The 18,865-nt window shown below is 42.9% G+C and overlaps 1 protein-coding gene across 1 annotated transcript; it reads left to right on the forward strand.

Annotated features, from left to right (window-relative positions):
- Nucleotides 1-6,451: 6,451 nt before the first annotated feature.
- Nucleotides 6,452-7,390, forward strand: LOC123369560 (olfactory receptor 1044-like). The gene has a single exon (XM_045015277.1). The coding sequence runs from the start codon at nt 6,452-6,454 to the stop codon at nt 7,388-7,390; it is 939 nt and encodes a 312-aa protein (XP_044871212.1).
- The last annotated feature ends 11,475 nt before the right edge of the window (nt 7,391-18,865 follow it).

Consider the following 18,865-nt stretch of genomic DNA (forward strand, 5'->3'; position numbering starts at 1 on the left):
CGGTCCAGGTGCATGGCGCTTTTCTCCCTCGTGCACGGCCATCCATATACTCCTTAGGGGGAACTATGGAAATTACCCTTCTGAATGGAATCAGTATTATAAAAATGGCATATTGGATGGTGGTAGTGCAGGTTTTGACAGATAAGATGAAGATGAAGATCTTGATTTTTATGGTTTCACACCCAAAGAGTAGACTTCACCTTTCTATGCAAATACCTTTTATTTCATGAGAAAAGAGCCATTCGAGAATGAAAAATAGTAAATTCCCCGTGAAAGAGGGGACAATTTATTTTTGGTGCCCTTCCCTGCTGGGATCTCTTCAGTGCATGGCCAGGGATTTCATCTTGTGAAATGACCCAGTTGGGACACTAACAGCTCCTGTGCATTGCAAATATCCATTCTCTTCCTACAGGTCTCAGGACTTGGTTGCTTTTGAAATACAGATGAGCCCTTCCTGCACAATCTCTTTCAATGAGATGTACCTAGTGGCAGCCTCTTGTCCTTTCCCAGCAACCTGGTGAAGCTAGGGAAGAGAGAATGTGCATACTCCCCTGCCTTCTAGTGACATCACACAGGTGGACGGGGCATCATTAGACCTACATTCCTCAACTTGTGCCCACTAAGGATTTTCAGGGCTTCTCTGCACTATGCCTAGTTCTGGTGGATATTGCTAGACTTGCCTAAAGAGGTAACCTTAACATGGACAATACCCATTAGACCACACCCCCTGCTGGTGTAAATGGATGCCTCTCCCTGGGAGTCATTGGGCCAGATTCACAGATGGTATAAAACGACTAGCTCCATTGAAGCCAAAGGGCCAGATCTTCAACTCATGTGAATCTGAGCACGTTTTGAAACATGAATGGGACCACGTACCAAAACACAATCACGTGACATCTTTAAATCAAAACTAGATCATTCTCTAAGAGAGATGTTCTAATTTTAATTTGTGGCCGAAGTTCTATGTCCTGTGTTAGCCAACAGTCAGACTAGAAATCATGAATCTATGGAAAATCTGTGTCACTTCAATGAAGTCAATGAGCCAATCCCCAGGTGGTGTAAATTGACAAAGCTTCATAGAAGTCAATGGCCCAGATCACTCATTGGTGTGAATCACTGTAGCTCCATTGAACTCCCGGCTGGCTAAAGCAAACTGCAGCACCATGGACAGCTCAGAACTGGCAAGGACTGCGGGAGTGAGACGGGGCTCCTGGCTGGCTGATAGGCCTGAACATACATTTGCCCTGAGGTAAAAGTGAAGCATGAGTCAGAGCTGGGGCTATATGGCAGTAGCCAAGGGAGCTGAAAGCAGTTTAGTTAAGGGGACACAGTGATGTGTGGCTGCTGTTTTTAGGGTCCCTGGGCTGGGACCTGGAGTAGTGGTTAGGCCACGAAGGAAGTGGCTTCAATTGGAAAACAGTAAAAGGGATCAAACAACTTAATGGCCCATCTGGAGTGCTAGGCCCAGAAGGACCCAGAAAAGATAAAACCGTTGCCTCCAGGGAGGAAACCCTGAGGGTATGGTCAAATACCAAGTCTGGGATTGTTTATACACTATGGACACATGCAACCAGAAGGGGTGCTTGTGAGAGGTGGGTGCCACACTGTTACAGACCCCTAAAGTCATCAAAGGGGTCCCTTAGAGATTGTCCTAACAGCAACCCCTTGTCCATACCCAGAAACCCAGTCAAGCTAGGGCAGAGAGAATGTGCATTATCCCCCTGCCCTCTAGTGATGTCAAACAGGAGGGTGGGGCTTCAATCAAACCTGCTTCATTCCTGAACAGAATGGGGAATTTTTCACTTCTTTAAACATCTCCCCAAAATGTAGGGCTGTGTTCATCCCTTAATGAATGAGAGCAGAGGGATTTATGTCAAATCTCGCAGGCGTTATTGATGGAGCAGCACTGGGTCTACTGAATTTGGCCCCTTTTCTAGGTCCCTTTGGAAGACCTTTTTCATGAACTGTCTGGGATGTGGAGGTAGATCCAGACTTCACAGAGATCAGACCAGAAGTTAACAAGATTCCAATCAATGTTAACCCTCCACAGCTGGGTCCCCAGGTTATGTACCAATTGGGAACAGGTTAAACACGCTATGAGCCATTGCTTATGTAACACCTGTATTGATGAAATGGAAAGTATTGTTAAAGGGTATTTTACCATCCTCTTTGCAACAAATAAAGAAAAGAGATATAGTAGGCAAGGTGCTTGGAGGAGTAGGAGCCGGATTTGGATTGATTAACACTATTGATCAGAACCTCCACGCTAAAAGAATAGGGGACCTAGGCTACGATGCATCAACATTATCGGAACCATTGTCATCAACATTGATGAGGTTCGGAACCACCAAATTTGATATTGTGGACATCCTTTCTTATTGGCTAAACATCCAAGAACAAGACGACCTACAAGTACTGGGGGGACTCGGCATTTTACAATCGAATCTGTCTGAGGCACTTACCTGCATAGAGGCTCAACAATGGTTATTGAATGTGGCAAAATCCATTATAAGAGAGAGTTTAAAAGGAAATATGCCCCTGGAATTAAACAGAATAATTTAAAGTAACTCTAATGATTTTGAGAAAAGTCATTCTGAATAGTGGAAACTTGTTAATTGTACCTACTGTTCCCATAATAAAACCATTACAGCCCTTGTGCTTACCTTAAAGTCCACTGTAGAGGAAAACATTAATCCTCTAATTCCTCAGGGAATTTTCGCCAATCGATTTGATACCCATGGAGGAAACTAAATGGGTGCACCTTAAGGACAAAAAGTATAAACCTATTCATCTACAAGCATGCATGGAACAAAAAGGATTGGTATATACTTGTACCCCGGGTATATGGGAGGAGGCTCATCTATGTTTAAATTCTTTATCGGGGACATGCAATTATAAATTACACAACCATTCACTGGACAACAAGTCGGCCATAGTACAGGTGGACAAACATTGTATTTGTATAAGAAGTTTATGTCCAATGTTTGTTGTAAACAAGTTTTATAATATAACCAATAATTTCATGGCAAATATGTGTTTATGTAAAGTATTCAGTTTAACAGGATGTGATATGAACCTACTACATTAGCAACCTGAGAACAGAAGGCTTAACAACTTTGTCTACAGTTCGTCATTCTGTAAATAAAATTAAAAGGATCCTTAAGAAGGTGAAAGATGAATCTACTCAGTTACATTTATGGGTAGGTATCTTCACCACTAATGCAGGTGAAGCTCATGCAGCCTGGATTACTATGTTTCATCCAATTATGGTACTCTTGATTACTCAGTTTCTTTCAATTATATATGTCGTTATATTAAATGACTTCTTATGTAAGCTCAGAAAAGTTAAAAGGAGATCTAGCCAGATTCCCTTTGACATCTCTGTTTTAAATACCCTGTAGATGCTTGCCTATTATGTTGCTTGTGAGTCTTACACATATATATGCATTGTTCTGTTGATACTTATTGTTATTATCATTCTACATTATATCAAGGTTGTTTGGAACCTTTTATCCTTGGTTAAGTAAAAAGGCCCCAAGAAGGGGATATGTTGGGTGTGTTTTGTTTTAGTGTTATAGTCTGTTAAAATATGTATATATTAAATCCAATATGTAGTTTGTAAATATATAGAAGCAATCCAAGATGGAGTTTGAACTGGTTTTTCCCGCCACTGGCAACTCCAAGGGCAATTTTACCTCAGACCGTTTCCCGCCTTTTCTGGGACTGTACCATATTTTCCCGCCACTAAAGGCATAAAGGGACTGAACTCGCCGACAAGTGGCGCAGTCCATCCCAGTGACTGCATGCGCGGTTCAGGCCTTCACAGCACCAGTACATCATTGAAGGGCACCACCGTTCCTGAGGCGAAGAGAAAGGGAAGACGACCTTCCATCGTACCTGCTCCTGTCCCTGGGTACAATATCACCAGGGGGTTTCGGTCGCTTCTTCCACCCTGAGACATCCATCGAGGGACTCTCCAGTGCTCCTCCTCTGTGGGTTCTAGTTACCCAATGAGTGAAGGTCCTGGACTTTGCCGTAGCCACAGACATGCTGACAACATAGGATGATAAATAGGGTTTTCTCAGTTGTGGGTTTATATGTGCTATCGCCAGGGTGATTTGTATTTTGGGCCTGAGCTTCATGCTCCTGTTTTAAAGCTGAGGTTTCACTAGGGGTTTTTCATATTGTTTATCTAGTTGCTGTTTATTCACAATTATCCCTTCCCTGATTTGTAAATTTATCCCCCAATACACTTATTTATTTGTTGTTTTTACCTTTACTTATTGTCAGTTTTTATTATTTGCACTTCACATAAGGAAGAGAGAGGGAGATCTGTGCACCAATCCAGAGGTGACAGACACGGCAGAGGGCGGGTCTGCTCTTCTGAGTAAAAGGGGATTGTTTTTTACATCTCGATATCTACACCACTATAGATCTAGAGTTACCTTGGCTCCCCTTTGAGGCAGCACAAGGATATCATGGTCATCACCTATCCCCAAGGAGATCCATGGTAGGCCTAGTGATGACTCTTGCCTTCTTTACTCTGGTAGCAGAAATTATCCCCCACGGGTGTGCAGGCTTGGCTGGTATTATCAGTGCTCCAGGGCATGTCGGTGCCCCCTTCTCCTAAGTGGTGCCAACCTGTGAGGTATTTCAGGGTTGATTGTATTAGGAGGAAAACACTGTGCCCCTACTTCCTCTAGGAATCATGCTCATAACAGTTCCTCCTGATTTCTATGCCTCCTGTGACCAGGAGGTTCCTGGGGCAGTCCTCACTGAAACCACCAAGGTTAGTGCAGGCTGCAAAAAGGAGGATATTCCCCAAACTGGTGCTTAATAGTGAAATTCTGCAGCATCTCTGTAAATGCTGAACAAAAAATCTCTGAGCATGCCAGCTCCTTCCCGATTATCCTTTTGTAAATGTTATTTATTTCCAATAACTTATAGACCATGGAATATGTTTTATGTTAGATATGCCATGTAACATATCTCTGCAAAGATCTACTAGATCTATTCATCCTATTTGCATGTATGTATCATTCTGTATTTGAAGTTATGACTATTGGCTATGTACTTGTTTGACTTTAAGTAGCCTCAATGAAGTAGTTGGTCAGCTTCTTGAGAAAAGACTATTCTCAGTAAGTGCCCAGTGAAGCAATATTTAAGCTAACAATGAAGTCTGAAAAACGCAGGTCCACATCTGAGCTTTCCTGGGAATGTGGCATCAGCTTGTAAAGAGCTGAGTCATGAATGGACATGTGACTTGCCCATGTGACTCCAAAACTCCATCTTGGAGCTGGATTCTGCAGAGGAGAGGGGAAGCAGTTTCACCCACAGGAGAGAGACTATACAAGCCCCTAGGGGAAGCCCTCCATTTTGCCTTCAACTGGCACAAAAGATAGCCTCTTCTAGATTTTGGGGTGGGCGGAGTTGGGGGGGGGTTCTGGGCACCCCCAAAATTTCTACAAACCTGCCACCCATTTCTGTGACTAGGGTAAAAATTGCATCATTTAATAACACAGTAGGAAAGAGTGGGACTAATTAATCCCCAGGGCACCAATTACACTGAGGGTGGCTTTGGTTAACGGAATGCATTAATTAGGTCTCATGGCTCTCTGAGCTCAGATATTCCCAGTTGCTTTGAGACTCATGTCCCACAGATCACACATCTCAGTATAAAACTTCCTGAATGCACCAAACTGGCAGTTTCTATTGATGGGGAAACACCAACACATCTGTCTCTCTCTTCTCAGCAGGTACGTGTGATTGTCCTGAATTACCGTCACACACACACATGAACACCATGGGGATCAGCGGGTATTGAATTGAAGACCTCCAGCACTAAAAGTCTCAGCCCCAACTCCTATCCCTTCAGCTAAAGGAGCAACCTCCTTGCTTAGAAAATATAGGCAATTACATAGTCACTGAAACCAGTGCTTTCCACTATGTCTCTGGGTTTTCATACAGGCTAAAGTAAAGCCCCAAAAGCTTAATTAGCAAAGTAAGCAACTTTACCCCAACCTGACCTGCCAAGTCACAGAGCTCCCTTTGCCCAAAGAGGTTAGAAAGATTGACACTCCTCTACTCTCACCCCTTTTTGAGTTAACAAATAATCTCTTCAGACTGAGACAATTTTCACCCTGATTCTCTTACAGCGGAGTCACAACTCACTGTTTGCTGCTCAGATTAGTGCATAGGAGTGTTTGTGTGGGGGACATGATTAACCTGTATGTCATTGGATTTACGCAGTGTGTATTTTATTGAACAACTGGAATGACCAGCTGTGAACATCTGGCTCTGTGGACTAAGCCCTTCTCTGATCAGATACTGATGTCCATTTAGAAACTGATCTCCATTTATCTTCACTAACTTCATTACAGAGAAGGGACAAGTTTTCCACACCATCCATCTGCCCAGATCTCTGTAGCTGCCTGATCTCTGTTCAGGAGAGATGGAAATGGGAAATCACTCAGAGGTGACTGAGTTCATTCTCTCAGGACTGACAGATCGTCCGGAGCTGCAGGTTCCCCTCTTTGGGGTGTTCCTAGTGATTTATGGAGTCACCCTGGTGGGGAATGGGGGGATGATCTTGTTAATCATGATTGATCCCCGACTGCACACCCCCATGTATTTTTTCCTCAGTAATTTGTCTTTCTGTGACCTCTGCTATTCCTCTATAATTTCTCCTAAGATGCTGCAAAATTTCTTAGCTGAGAGGAAAAGCATTTCTTACACTGCCTGTGCTGTGCAACTGTATCTCTCTATTGCTTTTGGAGATGTTGAGTGCCTCTTGCTGGCCCTGATGGCGTATGACCGTTATGTGGCCATCTGTAACCCACTGCTCTATACGGTCACCATGTCCAGGCAGCTTTGTAAACAGCTGGTGGTCGGGGTGTACGCTGTGGGGTTTGTGGATTCAATGATATACACGTGTTTTACATTTCGGCTGTCATTCTGCAGCTCCAACATCATCAATCATTTCTTCTGTGACATCCCCCCACTGCTGGCGCTCTCCTGTTCTGACACCCACATCAATGAGATTGTGATGTTTGTTTTTACGAGCTGCATTACAGTGAGCAGCCTTGTAACTGTCCTCCTCTCCTATCTCTATATCATCTCCACCATCCTGCAGATCCGCTCTGCCGAGGGCCGGCGCAAAACCTTCTCCACCTGCTCTTTCCACTTGACCGCTGTGGTTCTACTTTTTGGCGCCCTCCTCTTTATGTATTTACGTCCCAGCTCCAGCTATTCCATGGACACAGACAAAGTAGCCTCAGTGTTTTACATGCTGATGATCCCCATGATGAACCCTCTCATCTACAGCCTGAGGAACACGGAAGTGAAGGACGCCCTGAGGAGAGCAATGAATAAACTCCTAACCAATTCCTGAATCTGTTTAACTCTGTACTGGTTTAGTGATGTGGAGTGGGAAACTGGTGAATTCAATTCCCAGCCCATTGCAATGTAATTCTGCAGAGCTCGTGGGAGTGTTGTTCATGATTGTATTGTTCTTATTTTTAATTTGTTTGCATTCCAACAAGGTCTGCAGGCCCCAACTGAGATCAGTGGACATAATATGGGAAGAATCACAGGTCCAGAAAGAGAGATTGATTCTATAAACTGGTGGCTAGGGACACCCACCTAAAGGGTGAGATGCTGAACTTCACCGTTCTGTTCCAAGGGTTAATTAATTGGTTATCCACAGTAGAACAACTTTGAAAGGAGAGATTGAGAGTAACCCAGACTGGAATAGCACATCCCTCAGGGGTGAGATGCTTTCTGGGAATGTAGGAAACCCAAGTGCATCGTGTTATGGGTTGGGTCATAGAGACCCTCATCGGGACTATCATCTGACGAGCTGAAATTACCTGTGAGCCCATTTTCCCTGCCAGCCTGGGCCTCCAGAACCCTGTCTTGCTGAGGCAGACACGCTAGCCTGCTGCAACACAGACCCATGGTCTGGCTCACGCCCCCAAAACTGCAGATCTAGACTGAAACCAGCTCACCAGGATACCTGTCTCCAGGACGCAGGCAGACAGCTCCCAATGGGATCTAAACCCCAAATAAATCCATTTTACTCTGTATGACTCTTATACAGGCTAAATTGATAAATGTTCACCCTCTATATCACTGCAAGGGAGATATGCACCGCTCTTTGCCCCCCAAGTAACAATTACTCACACTGAGTTATTAATTAAACTAACGTGATTTTATTAAGTATAAAAAGAAGCATTTAAGTGGTTTTAAGTAGTAACAGATAGAACAAAGTATATCACAAAGTAAAATAAAGCAAAACACGCAAGTCTAAGCTTAATACACTCAGAAATCAGTTACAGATGTTAACTGCTCAGCCCAGTTGTTACTTCATGTAAAATCCTTCTCAGGTCAGATAGAAAAGGCTGGACCCTGGTCAGAAAATGTCCCCCACCCCTGTGGTTAGAGTGTTTGTTTCCAGGTGCTTGCAGGTATCAATGCAGAGTGGGGAGGTCGTCTCAGCTGAAGACACTCATTGTTTGCTTCTCACATTTTATATAGTACTTTATATAGAACTTCTCCCTCTTTATACAGAAAACCATTCTTTGGTATTCCAACCCCCTCTGGAAAAGTACCAGCTTCAAGATGGATTCCAGTATCTGGTGACATGGTCACATGTCACTGTAAGACTCCGGTCTCCATTCTTCCTAAATTGGCCCACACAGACTTGCAGGTAAACAGAACCATTCACAGTTCATTGACTCTGAAGCACCTTTAATGGCCTCCACTTAATATGTCTACATCAATAATACAAGTTTATATCTTATTTTCCTAACTTCAGACATAGAAATAATCCATGTAAACAAATAAGATGAACACATTTAGTAGATTACAACCTTTCTAATGATATGTTACATGGGGCAGTTAGCATAAAGCATATTCCAGTTATGTCATATTCAGAAGCATATTTTCATAAAGCATATGGAGTGCAATGTACACATAGCTTTGCCCAGTACTAGACAGAAGGGGGTAGTGAACCTGGATCTCCCACCTCATAGGTGAACACCCCAGTTACTGGGCTAAAAATTACAAAGGGAAAGACCACCACTGCCTCCTAGAGTGGCTGTGTTGTGACCGGCATCTAAATCCTTCCTCCCCCCCCCCGCCCCCGCACACACACACATTGTTTTGGGAGAAAGCTATTAGGAGTATTTGTATCATATTTGTGAATAGTTACAGGTCAATCCAAACGGTATTGGTTTTGACATTAATTATTTGTCCAGAAGAAATTCACCTTTGTGTTCCAATGCAGGGAATTTACTTAAAGAGACATTTGAAGATGTGACCACCAAATAAAGTTGAATACAGTCACCTGAATTTTGTATCATATTAAAAAGACCTCACTGGAGAGCCAGAGATCCAGACCAGCTGATGCTCTGGCCCTCTGTGTTCCATTTCCCCAAAGAAAGTCATGGCAACAACATTAATTGCATGTGCTCTATACACCTGTTATCCCAGGAGCAAAGATGCTCCAGGGAGCAAATCTCAAAGTCATCAAAGCCAAATTTAACCTCTGCTGCCCAAGGAAACGGCTACAGAAATATTAAGGGTAACATTGGTGTGATTAGCAAACGGGGAAGACTCATCTCCATGTCTGATTTTAGGGTTCTGAGCTGGTACCTCTTCCGTCCTCAACTCATTGTAAGTGAAGGGAGGAAAAACAAAGAGGTACAGCCAAGTCATTGGCAAATAAATCAATTTCGAAGCATTTCACCTTTAATTGAAATGACAGTAAGCCATTCATGGGAGGGGAAAGAAGGAATTACTCTGAGAGGAGAAATCTTAACAATTCTGAACATATTTATCTATCAAAAGAAGGAAAGAGCTTTATCATGGGAGGGAGAAGAGTGACTGGAAAAGGAGAGCAAAAAGCTTTAATACGAAGGAGGAAAACTCCCCCACTGATTCAGGGAATGTCTATACTAAAGCCATTACATTGACCCAGCTATGGTGTGCAGCAGCCCCATAGTGTAGATGCTTTCCACATTGATGAACGGGTTTTTCCTTCAATGTAGTTAATCCACGTCTCCGATAGGCAGTAGCTAGGTCAATGGAAAAATTGCACCGAAGGTCAGTACAAGCTTACTGCCTTGCACATGGTGTGAAAAGTTTCCCTGCCCTGTGTGACAGAGCTCTGTTGATCTAATTTTTAAGCATAAACCAGGCATCCAAGAAGCTGCCGATGGAAAACCCCAGTTGGGAAATCTAGTCCTATCTCCCTGCCACGATATCAGAATCCCCTTTGGTTTTTTTTTGTTCAGGCTAATTGGAAATATTCCAGCTGTCCCAGCTTCCCAGTAGAGATTATTCTGTATTCTGATTTTGCTCAGTGTCAGGCTCTGTGTGTGTAGTGGGCACACTACGTGTGTGTGTGTACTTGGTGCATAGTGGGCACTATATGTGTGTATGTGGTGCAGGGTACAGTGGAGCTGAATGTCAAGTGTAGGCAGGTGCATGTCCCTCGCCCTACCCACTGCTCAGGCTGGCATCCCCACTCCTCCCAGTGCAAGGCTCCTTGTGAGATCATAGAATCATAGGACTGGAAGGGACCTTGAGAGGTCGTCTAGTCCAGTCCCCTAAAGTCATCAAAGGGGTCCCTTAGAGATTGTTCTAACAGCAATGCCTTGTCCATACCCAGAAACCTGGTCAAGCTAGGGAAGAGAGAATGTGCATTATCCCCCTGCCCTCTAGTGATGTCACACAGGAGGGTGGGGCTTCAATGAAACCTGCTTCATTCCTGAACAGAATGGGGAATTTTTCACTTCTTTAAACATCTCCCCAAAATGTAGGGCTGTGTTCATCCCTTAATGAATGAGAGCAGAGGGATGTATGTCAAATCTAGCAGGTGTCATTGATGGAGCAGCACTGGGTCTACTGAATTTGGCCCCTGTTCCAGGTCCCTTTGGAAGACCTTTTTCATGAACTGTCTGGGATGTGGAGGTAGATCCAGACTTCACAGAGATCAGACCAGAAGTTAACAAGATTCCAATCCATGTTAACCCTCCACAGGTGAGTCCCCAGGTTATGTACCAATTGGGAACAGGTTAAACACGCTATGAGCCATTGCTGTATGTAACATCTGTATTGATGAAATGAAAAGTATTGTTAAAGGGTATTTTACCATCCTCTTTGCAACAAATAAAGAAAAGAGATATAGTAGGCAGGGTGCTTGGAGGAGTAGGAGCCGGACTTGAATTGATTAATACTATTGATCAGTACCTCCTCGCTAAAAGAATAGGGGACCTAGGTTACGATGCATCAACATTATCGGAACCATTGTCATCAACATTGATGAGGTTCAGAACTACCGAATTTGATATTGTGGATATCCTTGCTTATTGGCTAAACATCCAAGAACAAGACCACCTACGAGTACTGGGGGGACTCGGCATTTTACAATCGAATCTGTCTGAGGCACTTACCTGCATAGATGCTCAACAATGGTTATTGAATGTGGCAAAATCCATCATAAGAGAGAGTTTAAAAGGAAATATGCCCCTGGAATTAAACAGAATAATTTAAAGTAACTCTAATGATTTTGAGAAAAGTCATTCTGAATGGTGGAAACTTGTTAATTGTACCTACTATTCCCATAATAAAACCATTACAGCCCTTGTGCTTACCTTAAAGTCCACTGTAGAGGAAAACATTAATCCTCTAATTCCTCAGGGAATTTTCGCCAATCGATCTGATACCCATGGAGGAAACTAAATGGGTGCACCTTAAGGACAAAAAGTATAAACCTATTCATCTACAAGCATGCATGGAACAAAAAGGATTGGTATATACTTGTACCCCGGGTATATGGGAGGAGGCTCATGTATGTTTAAATTCTTTATCGGGGACATGCAATAATGAATTACACAACCATTCACTGGACAACAAGTCGGCCATAGTACAGGTGGACAAACATTGTATTTGTATAAGTAGTTTATGTCCAATGTTTGTTGTAAACAAGTTTTATAATATAACCAATAATTTCATGGCAAATATGTGTTTATGTAAAGTATTCAGTTTAACAGGATGTGATATGAACCTAACATTGCATGACATAGAATCAGAAGTTATCCAATCAGAATACCGATTAGAGTAGAATATAGAGCCCATATATATTGGAGCCAATTTGGAAGCTATTAAAAAGTTTTTGCATCACAAACAGCTCACCTACTACATTAACAACCTGAGAACAGAAGGCTTAACAACTTTGCTTACAGTCCGTCATTCTGTAAATAAAATTAAAAGGATCCTTAAGAAGGTGAAAGATGAATCTACTCAGTTACATTGGTGGGTAGGTATCTTCACCACTAATGCAAGTGAAGCTCATGCAGCCTGGATTATTATGCTTCATCGAATCACGGTACTCTTGATTACTCTGTTTCTTTTAATTATATAAGTGGTTAAATTAAATTTCTTATTATGTAAGCTCAGAAAAGTTAAAAAGAGATCTTTGAAATCTCTGTTTTAAATACCCTGTAGATGCTTGCCTTTTATGTTGCTTGACAGTCTTGTACATCTATATACATCGTTCTGTTTATACTTATTGTTATTATCATTCTACATTATATCAAAGTTGTTTGGGACCTTTTATCCTTGGTTAGGTAAAAAGGCCCCAAGGAGGGGATATGTTGGGTGTGTTTTGTTTTAGTGCTATAGTCTGTTATGTATATATTAAATCCAATATGTAGTTTGTAAATATATAGAAGCAATCCAAGATGGAGTTTGAACTGCCATCTTGTGACCGCCATCTTGTTGTTTACTGTTATCATGATCCAGTCATAACGAGCTCCAACTGGTTTTTCCCGCCACTGGCAACTCCAAGGGCAATTTTACCTCAGACCGTTTCCTGTCTTTTCTGGGACTTTACCATATTTTCCTGCCACTAAAGGCATAAAGGGACTGAACTCACCGACAAGTGGCGCAGTCCATCCCAGTGACTGCATGCGCGGTTCAGGCCTTCACAGCACCAGTACATCATTGAAGGGCACCACCGTTCCAGAGGCGAAGAGAAAGGGAAGACGACGTTCCATCGTACCTGCTCCTGTCCCTGGGTACAACATCACCAGAGGGTTTCTGTCGCTTCTTCCACCCTGAGACATCCATCGAGGGACTCTCCAGTGCTCCTCCTCTGTGGGTTCTAGTTACCCAATGAGTGAAGGTCCTGGACTTAGCCGTAGCCACAGACGTGCTGATAACATAGGAAGATATATAGGGTTTTCTCAGTTGTGGGTTTATATGTGCTATTGCCAGGGTGATTTGTATTTTGGGCCTGAGCTTCATGCTCCTGTTTTAAAGCTGAGGTTTCACTGGGGGGTTTTCATATTGTTTATCTAGTTACTGTTTATTCACAATTATCCTTTCCCTGATTTGTAAATTTATCCCCCAATACACTTACTTATTTGTTGTTTTTACCTTTACTTAGTGTCAGTTTTTATTATTTGCACTTCACATAAGGAAGAGAGAGGGAGATCTGTGCACCAATCCAGCTGTGAGAGACACGGCAGAGGGTGGGTCTGCTCTTCTGAGTAAAAGGGGATTGTTTTTTACATCTCGATATCTACACCACTATACATCTAGAGTTACCTTGGCTCCCCTTTGAGGCAGCACAAGGATATCGTGGTCATCACCTATCCCCAAGGAGATCCATGGCAGGCCCAGTGATGACTCTTGCCTTCTTTACTATGGTAGCAGAAATTATCCCCCACGGGTGTGCAGGCTTGGCTGGTATTATCAGTGCTCCAGGGCATGTTGGTGCCCCCTTCTCCTAAGTGGTGCCAACCTGTGAGGTATTTCAGGGTTGATTGTATTAGGAGGAAAACACTGTGCCCCTACTTCCTCTAGGAATCATGCTCATAACAGTTCCTCCTAATTTATATGCCTCCTGTGACCAGGAGGTGCCTGAGGCAGTCCTCACTGAAGCCACCAAGGTTAGGGCAGGCTGCAAAAAGGAGGATATTCCCCAAACTGGTGCTTAATAGTGAAATTCTGCTGCAGCATCTCTGTAAATGCTGAACAAAAAATCTCTGAGCATGCCAGCTCCTTCCCGATTATCCTTTTGTAAATGTTATTTATTTCCTATAACTTATAGACTATGGAATATGTTTTATGTTAGATATGCCATGTAACATATCTCTGCAAAGGTTATGATCTACTAGATCTATTTATCCTATTTCCATGTATGTATCATTCTGTATTTGAAGTTATGACTATTGGCTATGTACTTGTTTGACTATAAGTAGCCTCAGTGAAGCAGTTGGTCAGCTTCTTGAGAAAAGACTATTCTCAGTAAGTGCCCAGTCAAGCAATATTTAAGCTAACAATGAAGTTTGAAAAACACCAGTAACGCAGGTCCACATCTGAGCTTTCCTGAGAATGTGGCATCAGCCTGTAAGGAACTGAGTCATGAATGGACATGTGACTTGCCCATGTGACTCCAAAACTCCATCTTGGAGCTGGATTCTGCAGAGGAGAGGGGAAGGGGTTTCCACCCGCAACAGAAAGACTATACAAGCCTGTGGGGAAACGCCTCCATTTAGTCTTCAGCTGGCACAAAAGATAGCCTCTCCACCCCAAGGAGATGCCTGAAAGAAACTGGAACAAAGGACAGTAGCTACAGGTGTATGAGTGATTGATGGATCCAGATTAGGAGAAAATCGAGTCTGTGAAAGAGGCTTTTTGGAACATCTCTGACGGCGAGATTTACCTGCATTTAGTTTTTACTGTATTAGGCTTAGACTTGCGTGTTTTATTTTATTTTGTTTGGTAATTTACTTTGTTCTGTCTGTTATTACTTGGAACCACTTAAATCCTACTTTTGTATTTAATAAAATCACTTTTTGCTTATTTATTAACCCAGAGTATGTTTTATTACCTGGGGGAGCAAACAGCTGTGCATCTCTCTCTATCAGTGTTATAGAGGGCGAACAATATATGAGTTTACCTCGTATAAGCTTTATACACAGTAAGACAGATTTATTTGGGGTTTGGACCCCATTGGGAGCTGGGCATCTGAGTGCTGGTGACAGGAGCACTTCATAAGCTGTTTTCAGTTAAGCCTGCAGCTTGTGGAGGACGTGGTTCAGACTTGGATCTGTGTTTGCAGCAAGCAAGCGTGTCTGGTTCAAACAAGCTGGCAGGGAAAACAGGCTCAGAGGTATTCTAGGCACATCCGGCGGCAGTCCCAAACAGGTTTATCTGACCCAGCCCATGACACAGATTTTAGGAATAAAATTGCAAAACAATATGGGGGGGGAATAGGACAAGAACCGATGGACTTTAGTTTCAGCAAGGGGGGTTTAGGTTGGACATTAGGAAAAACATCCCAACAGTACTTGAATAACTTGCCCAAGAAGATTGAGGAATCTCCATCATTGAAGATTTTTAAGAGCAGGTTAGACAAAGTCCTGTGGGGGATGGTCTAGATAATACTTCGAACTGCCATGAGTGCAGGGGACTGGACTAGACGACCTCTTGAGGTCCCTTCCAGTGCTATGATTCTACGAGCTCACAAGGAGCCCTGGACTGGGAGGAGGGGGGATGCCAGCCTGAGCAGTGGGCAGGGCGAGGGACACACACCTGCCTACACTTGACATTCAGCTCCACTGTACCCCGCACCACATACACACATTTAGTGCCCACTACGCACCAAACACACACACACACACACGGTGCCCACTGCACACACAGAGCCTGACACTGAGCAAAATCAGAATACCAAATAATCTCTACTGGGAAGCTGGGACAGCTGGAATATTTCCAATTAGCCTGAACAAAAAAAACCAAAGGGGATTCTGATACCATGGCAGGGAGATAGGACTAGATTTCCCAACTGGGCTTTTCCATCGGCAGCTTCTCGGATTCCTGGTTTATGCTTAAAAATTAGATCAACAGAGTTCTGTCACACACGGCCGGGAAACTTTTTACACCATGTGCAAGGCAGTAAGCTTGTACTGACCTTCGGTGCAATTTTTCCATTGACCTAGGTACTGCCTATCGGAGACATGGATTAACTAAGTCGAAGGAAAAACCCTTTCATCAATGTGGAAAACATCTACACTATGGGGCTGCTGCACACCATAGCTGAGTCAATGTAATGGCTTTAGTATAGACATTCCCTGAATCAGTGGGGGAATTTTCTCCTTTCCTATTAAAGCTTTTTGCTCTCCTTTTCCAATCATTCTTCTCCCTCCCTTGATAAAGCTCTTTCCTTCTTTTGATAGATAAATATGTTCAGAAGTGTTAAGATTTCTCCTCTCAGAATAATTCCTTCGTTCACCTCCAATGAATGGCTCACTGTCATTTCAATTAAAGGTAAAATGCTTCGAAATTGATTTATTTGCCAATGACTTGGTGGTACCTCTTTCTTTTTCCACCCTTCAATTACAATGAGTTGAGGACGGAAACAATACCAGCTCAGAACCCTAAAATCAGACTTGGAGATGAGTCTTCCCCTGTTTGCTAACCACACCAATGTTACCCTTAATATTTCTGTAGCCATTTCCTTGGGCAGCAGAGGTTAAATTTGGCTTTGATGACTTTGAGATTTGCTCCCTGGAGCATCTTTGCTCTTGGGATAACAGGTGTACAGAGCACATGCAATTAATGTTGTTGCCATGACTTTCCTTAGGGAAATAGAACACAGAGGGCCAGAGCATCAGCTGGTCTGGATCTCTGGCTCTCCATTGAGGTCTTTTTAATATGATACAAAAGTCAGGTGACTGTATTCAATTTTATTTGGTGGTCACGTCTTCAAATGTCTCTTTAAGTGAATTCCCAGCATTGGAACACAAAGGTACCTAGAAATGGGTGAATTTCTTCTGGACTAATAATTAATGTCAAAATCAATACCGTTTGGATTGACCTGAAACTATTCACAAATATGATACAAATACTCTTAATAGCTTTGTCCCAAAACAATGTGTGTGTGTGTGTGGGGGGGAGGATTTAGATGCCGGTCACAACACAGCCACTCTAGGAGGTAGTGGTGGACTTTCCCTTTGTAATTTTTAGCCCAGTAATTGGGGTGTTCACCTATGAGGTGGGAGATGCAGGTTCACTTCCCCCTTCTGTCCAGCACTGGGCAAAGCTATGTGTACATTGCACTCCATATGCTTTATGAAAATATGCTTCTGAATATGACATAACTGGAATATGCTTTATGCTAAGTGCCCCATGTAACATATCATTAGAAAGTTTGTAATCTACTAAATGTGTTCATCTTATTTGTTTACATGGATTATTTCTATGTCTGAAGTTAGGAGAATAAGATATAAACGTGTATTATTGATGTAGACATATTAAGTGGAGGCCATTAAAGGTGCTTCAGAATCAATGAACTGTGAATGGTTCTGTTTACCTGCAAGTCTGTGTTGGCCAATTTAGGAAAAATGGAGACCGAAGGCTTACAGTGACATGTGACCATGTCACCAGATACTGAAATCCATCTTGAAGCTGGAATAAAGGATTTTCTGTATAAAGAGGGAGAAGTTCTATATAAAATTCTATATAAAATGTGAGAAGCAAACAATGAGTGTCTTCACCTGAGACGGCCTCCCCACTCTGCATTGATACCTGCAAGCACCTGGAAACAAAGACTCTAACCACAGGGGTGGGGGACATTTTCTGACCTGGGTCCAGCCTTTTCTATCTGACTTGAGAAGGATTTTACCTGAAGTAACAACTGGGGTGAGAAGTTAAAATCTGTAACTGATTTCTGAGTGTATTAAGCTTAGACTTGCGTGTTTTGCTTTATTTTACATTGTGATTTACTTTGTTCTATCTGTTACTACTTAAAACCACTTAAATGCTTCTTTTTATACTTAATAAAATCACATTAGATTAATTATAAACTCAGTGTAAGTAATTGTTACCCGGGGGGCAAACCACTGTGCATAGCTCCCTTGCAGTGATATAGAGGATGAACATTTATCAATTTAGCATGTATAAGAGTCATACAGAGTAAAATGGATTTATTTGGAATTTAGATCCCATTGGGAGTTGTCTGTCCTGGAGATAGGTATCCTGGTGAGCTGGTTTTAGTCTAGATCTGTAGTTTTGGGGGCGTGAGCCAGGCCATGGGTCTGTGTTGCAGCAGGCTAGTGTGTCTGGCTCAGCAAGTCAGGGTTCTGGAGGCCCAGGCTGGCAGGGAAAATGGGCTCACAGGTAATTTCAGCACGTCAGCTGACAGTCCCAATGAGGGTCTCTGTGACCCAACCCATCACACTATGCACTTGAGTTTCCTGCATTCCCAGAAAGTATCCCAGCCCCTGAGTGATGTGCTCTTCCAGTCTGGGTGGCTCCTGATAGGGAAAATATCCCCCCCACCCCGCTTATAGGCCCAGAATTTTAAGCGTACCTTAACCCCCCGTTGCTGCTTGGCGTAATTTGTAGGCCTTAACCCCTTGCCCTACTAGCATATATAAGCAATGAGTTTAATACTTCTGCAAAATGTGTTTGTCTGTATAAAGGGCACCAGGAAGTAGAGCAAAAAGAGGAACCAAGCGGCCCTAAGGTGCCCAGCTGTAATACGCAGAGTCTAGCAAGAGCTTTTGCAGAAGTAACTGCAAGCAGGGGTCTTACAGGCAGACAGACTACCAACGAAAACTGTCAAAGAACAATAACAGGAAAAACCAAATATGGGGGAGTACTGAACTAGCTTGCTTAATTTGCCACTGTTAATCCCAAATAAGGAAATCTAAGTAAGTGTTAATTTGCGGTTTTAGCCTTTATAAGCTTGGTGAAAATCTGTTAAAGACAAGGCAGCAACCCCCCCTTCTTTGCGTGGGGCCATGCTAGCCTTTCCTGTATGCATACCTGAATTTCAATAAAGGTGCCT

Source organism: Mauremys mutica, chromosome 4 (assembly GCF_020497125.1).
Source record: "Mauremys mutica isolate MM-2020 ecotype Southern chromosome 4, ASM2049712v1, whole genome shotgun sequence".
Taxonomy (NCBI): Eukaryota; Metazoa; Chordata; order Testudines; family Geoemydidae; genus Mauremys; species Mauremys mutica.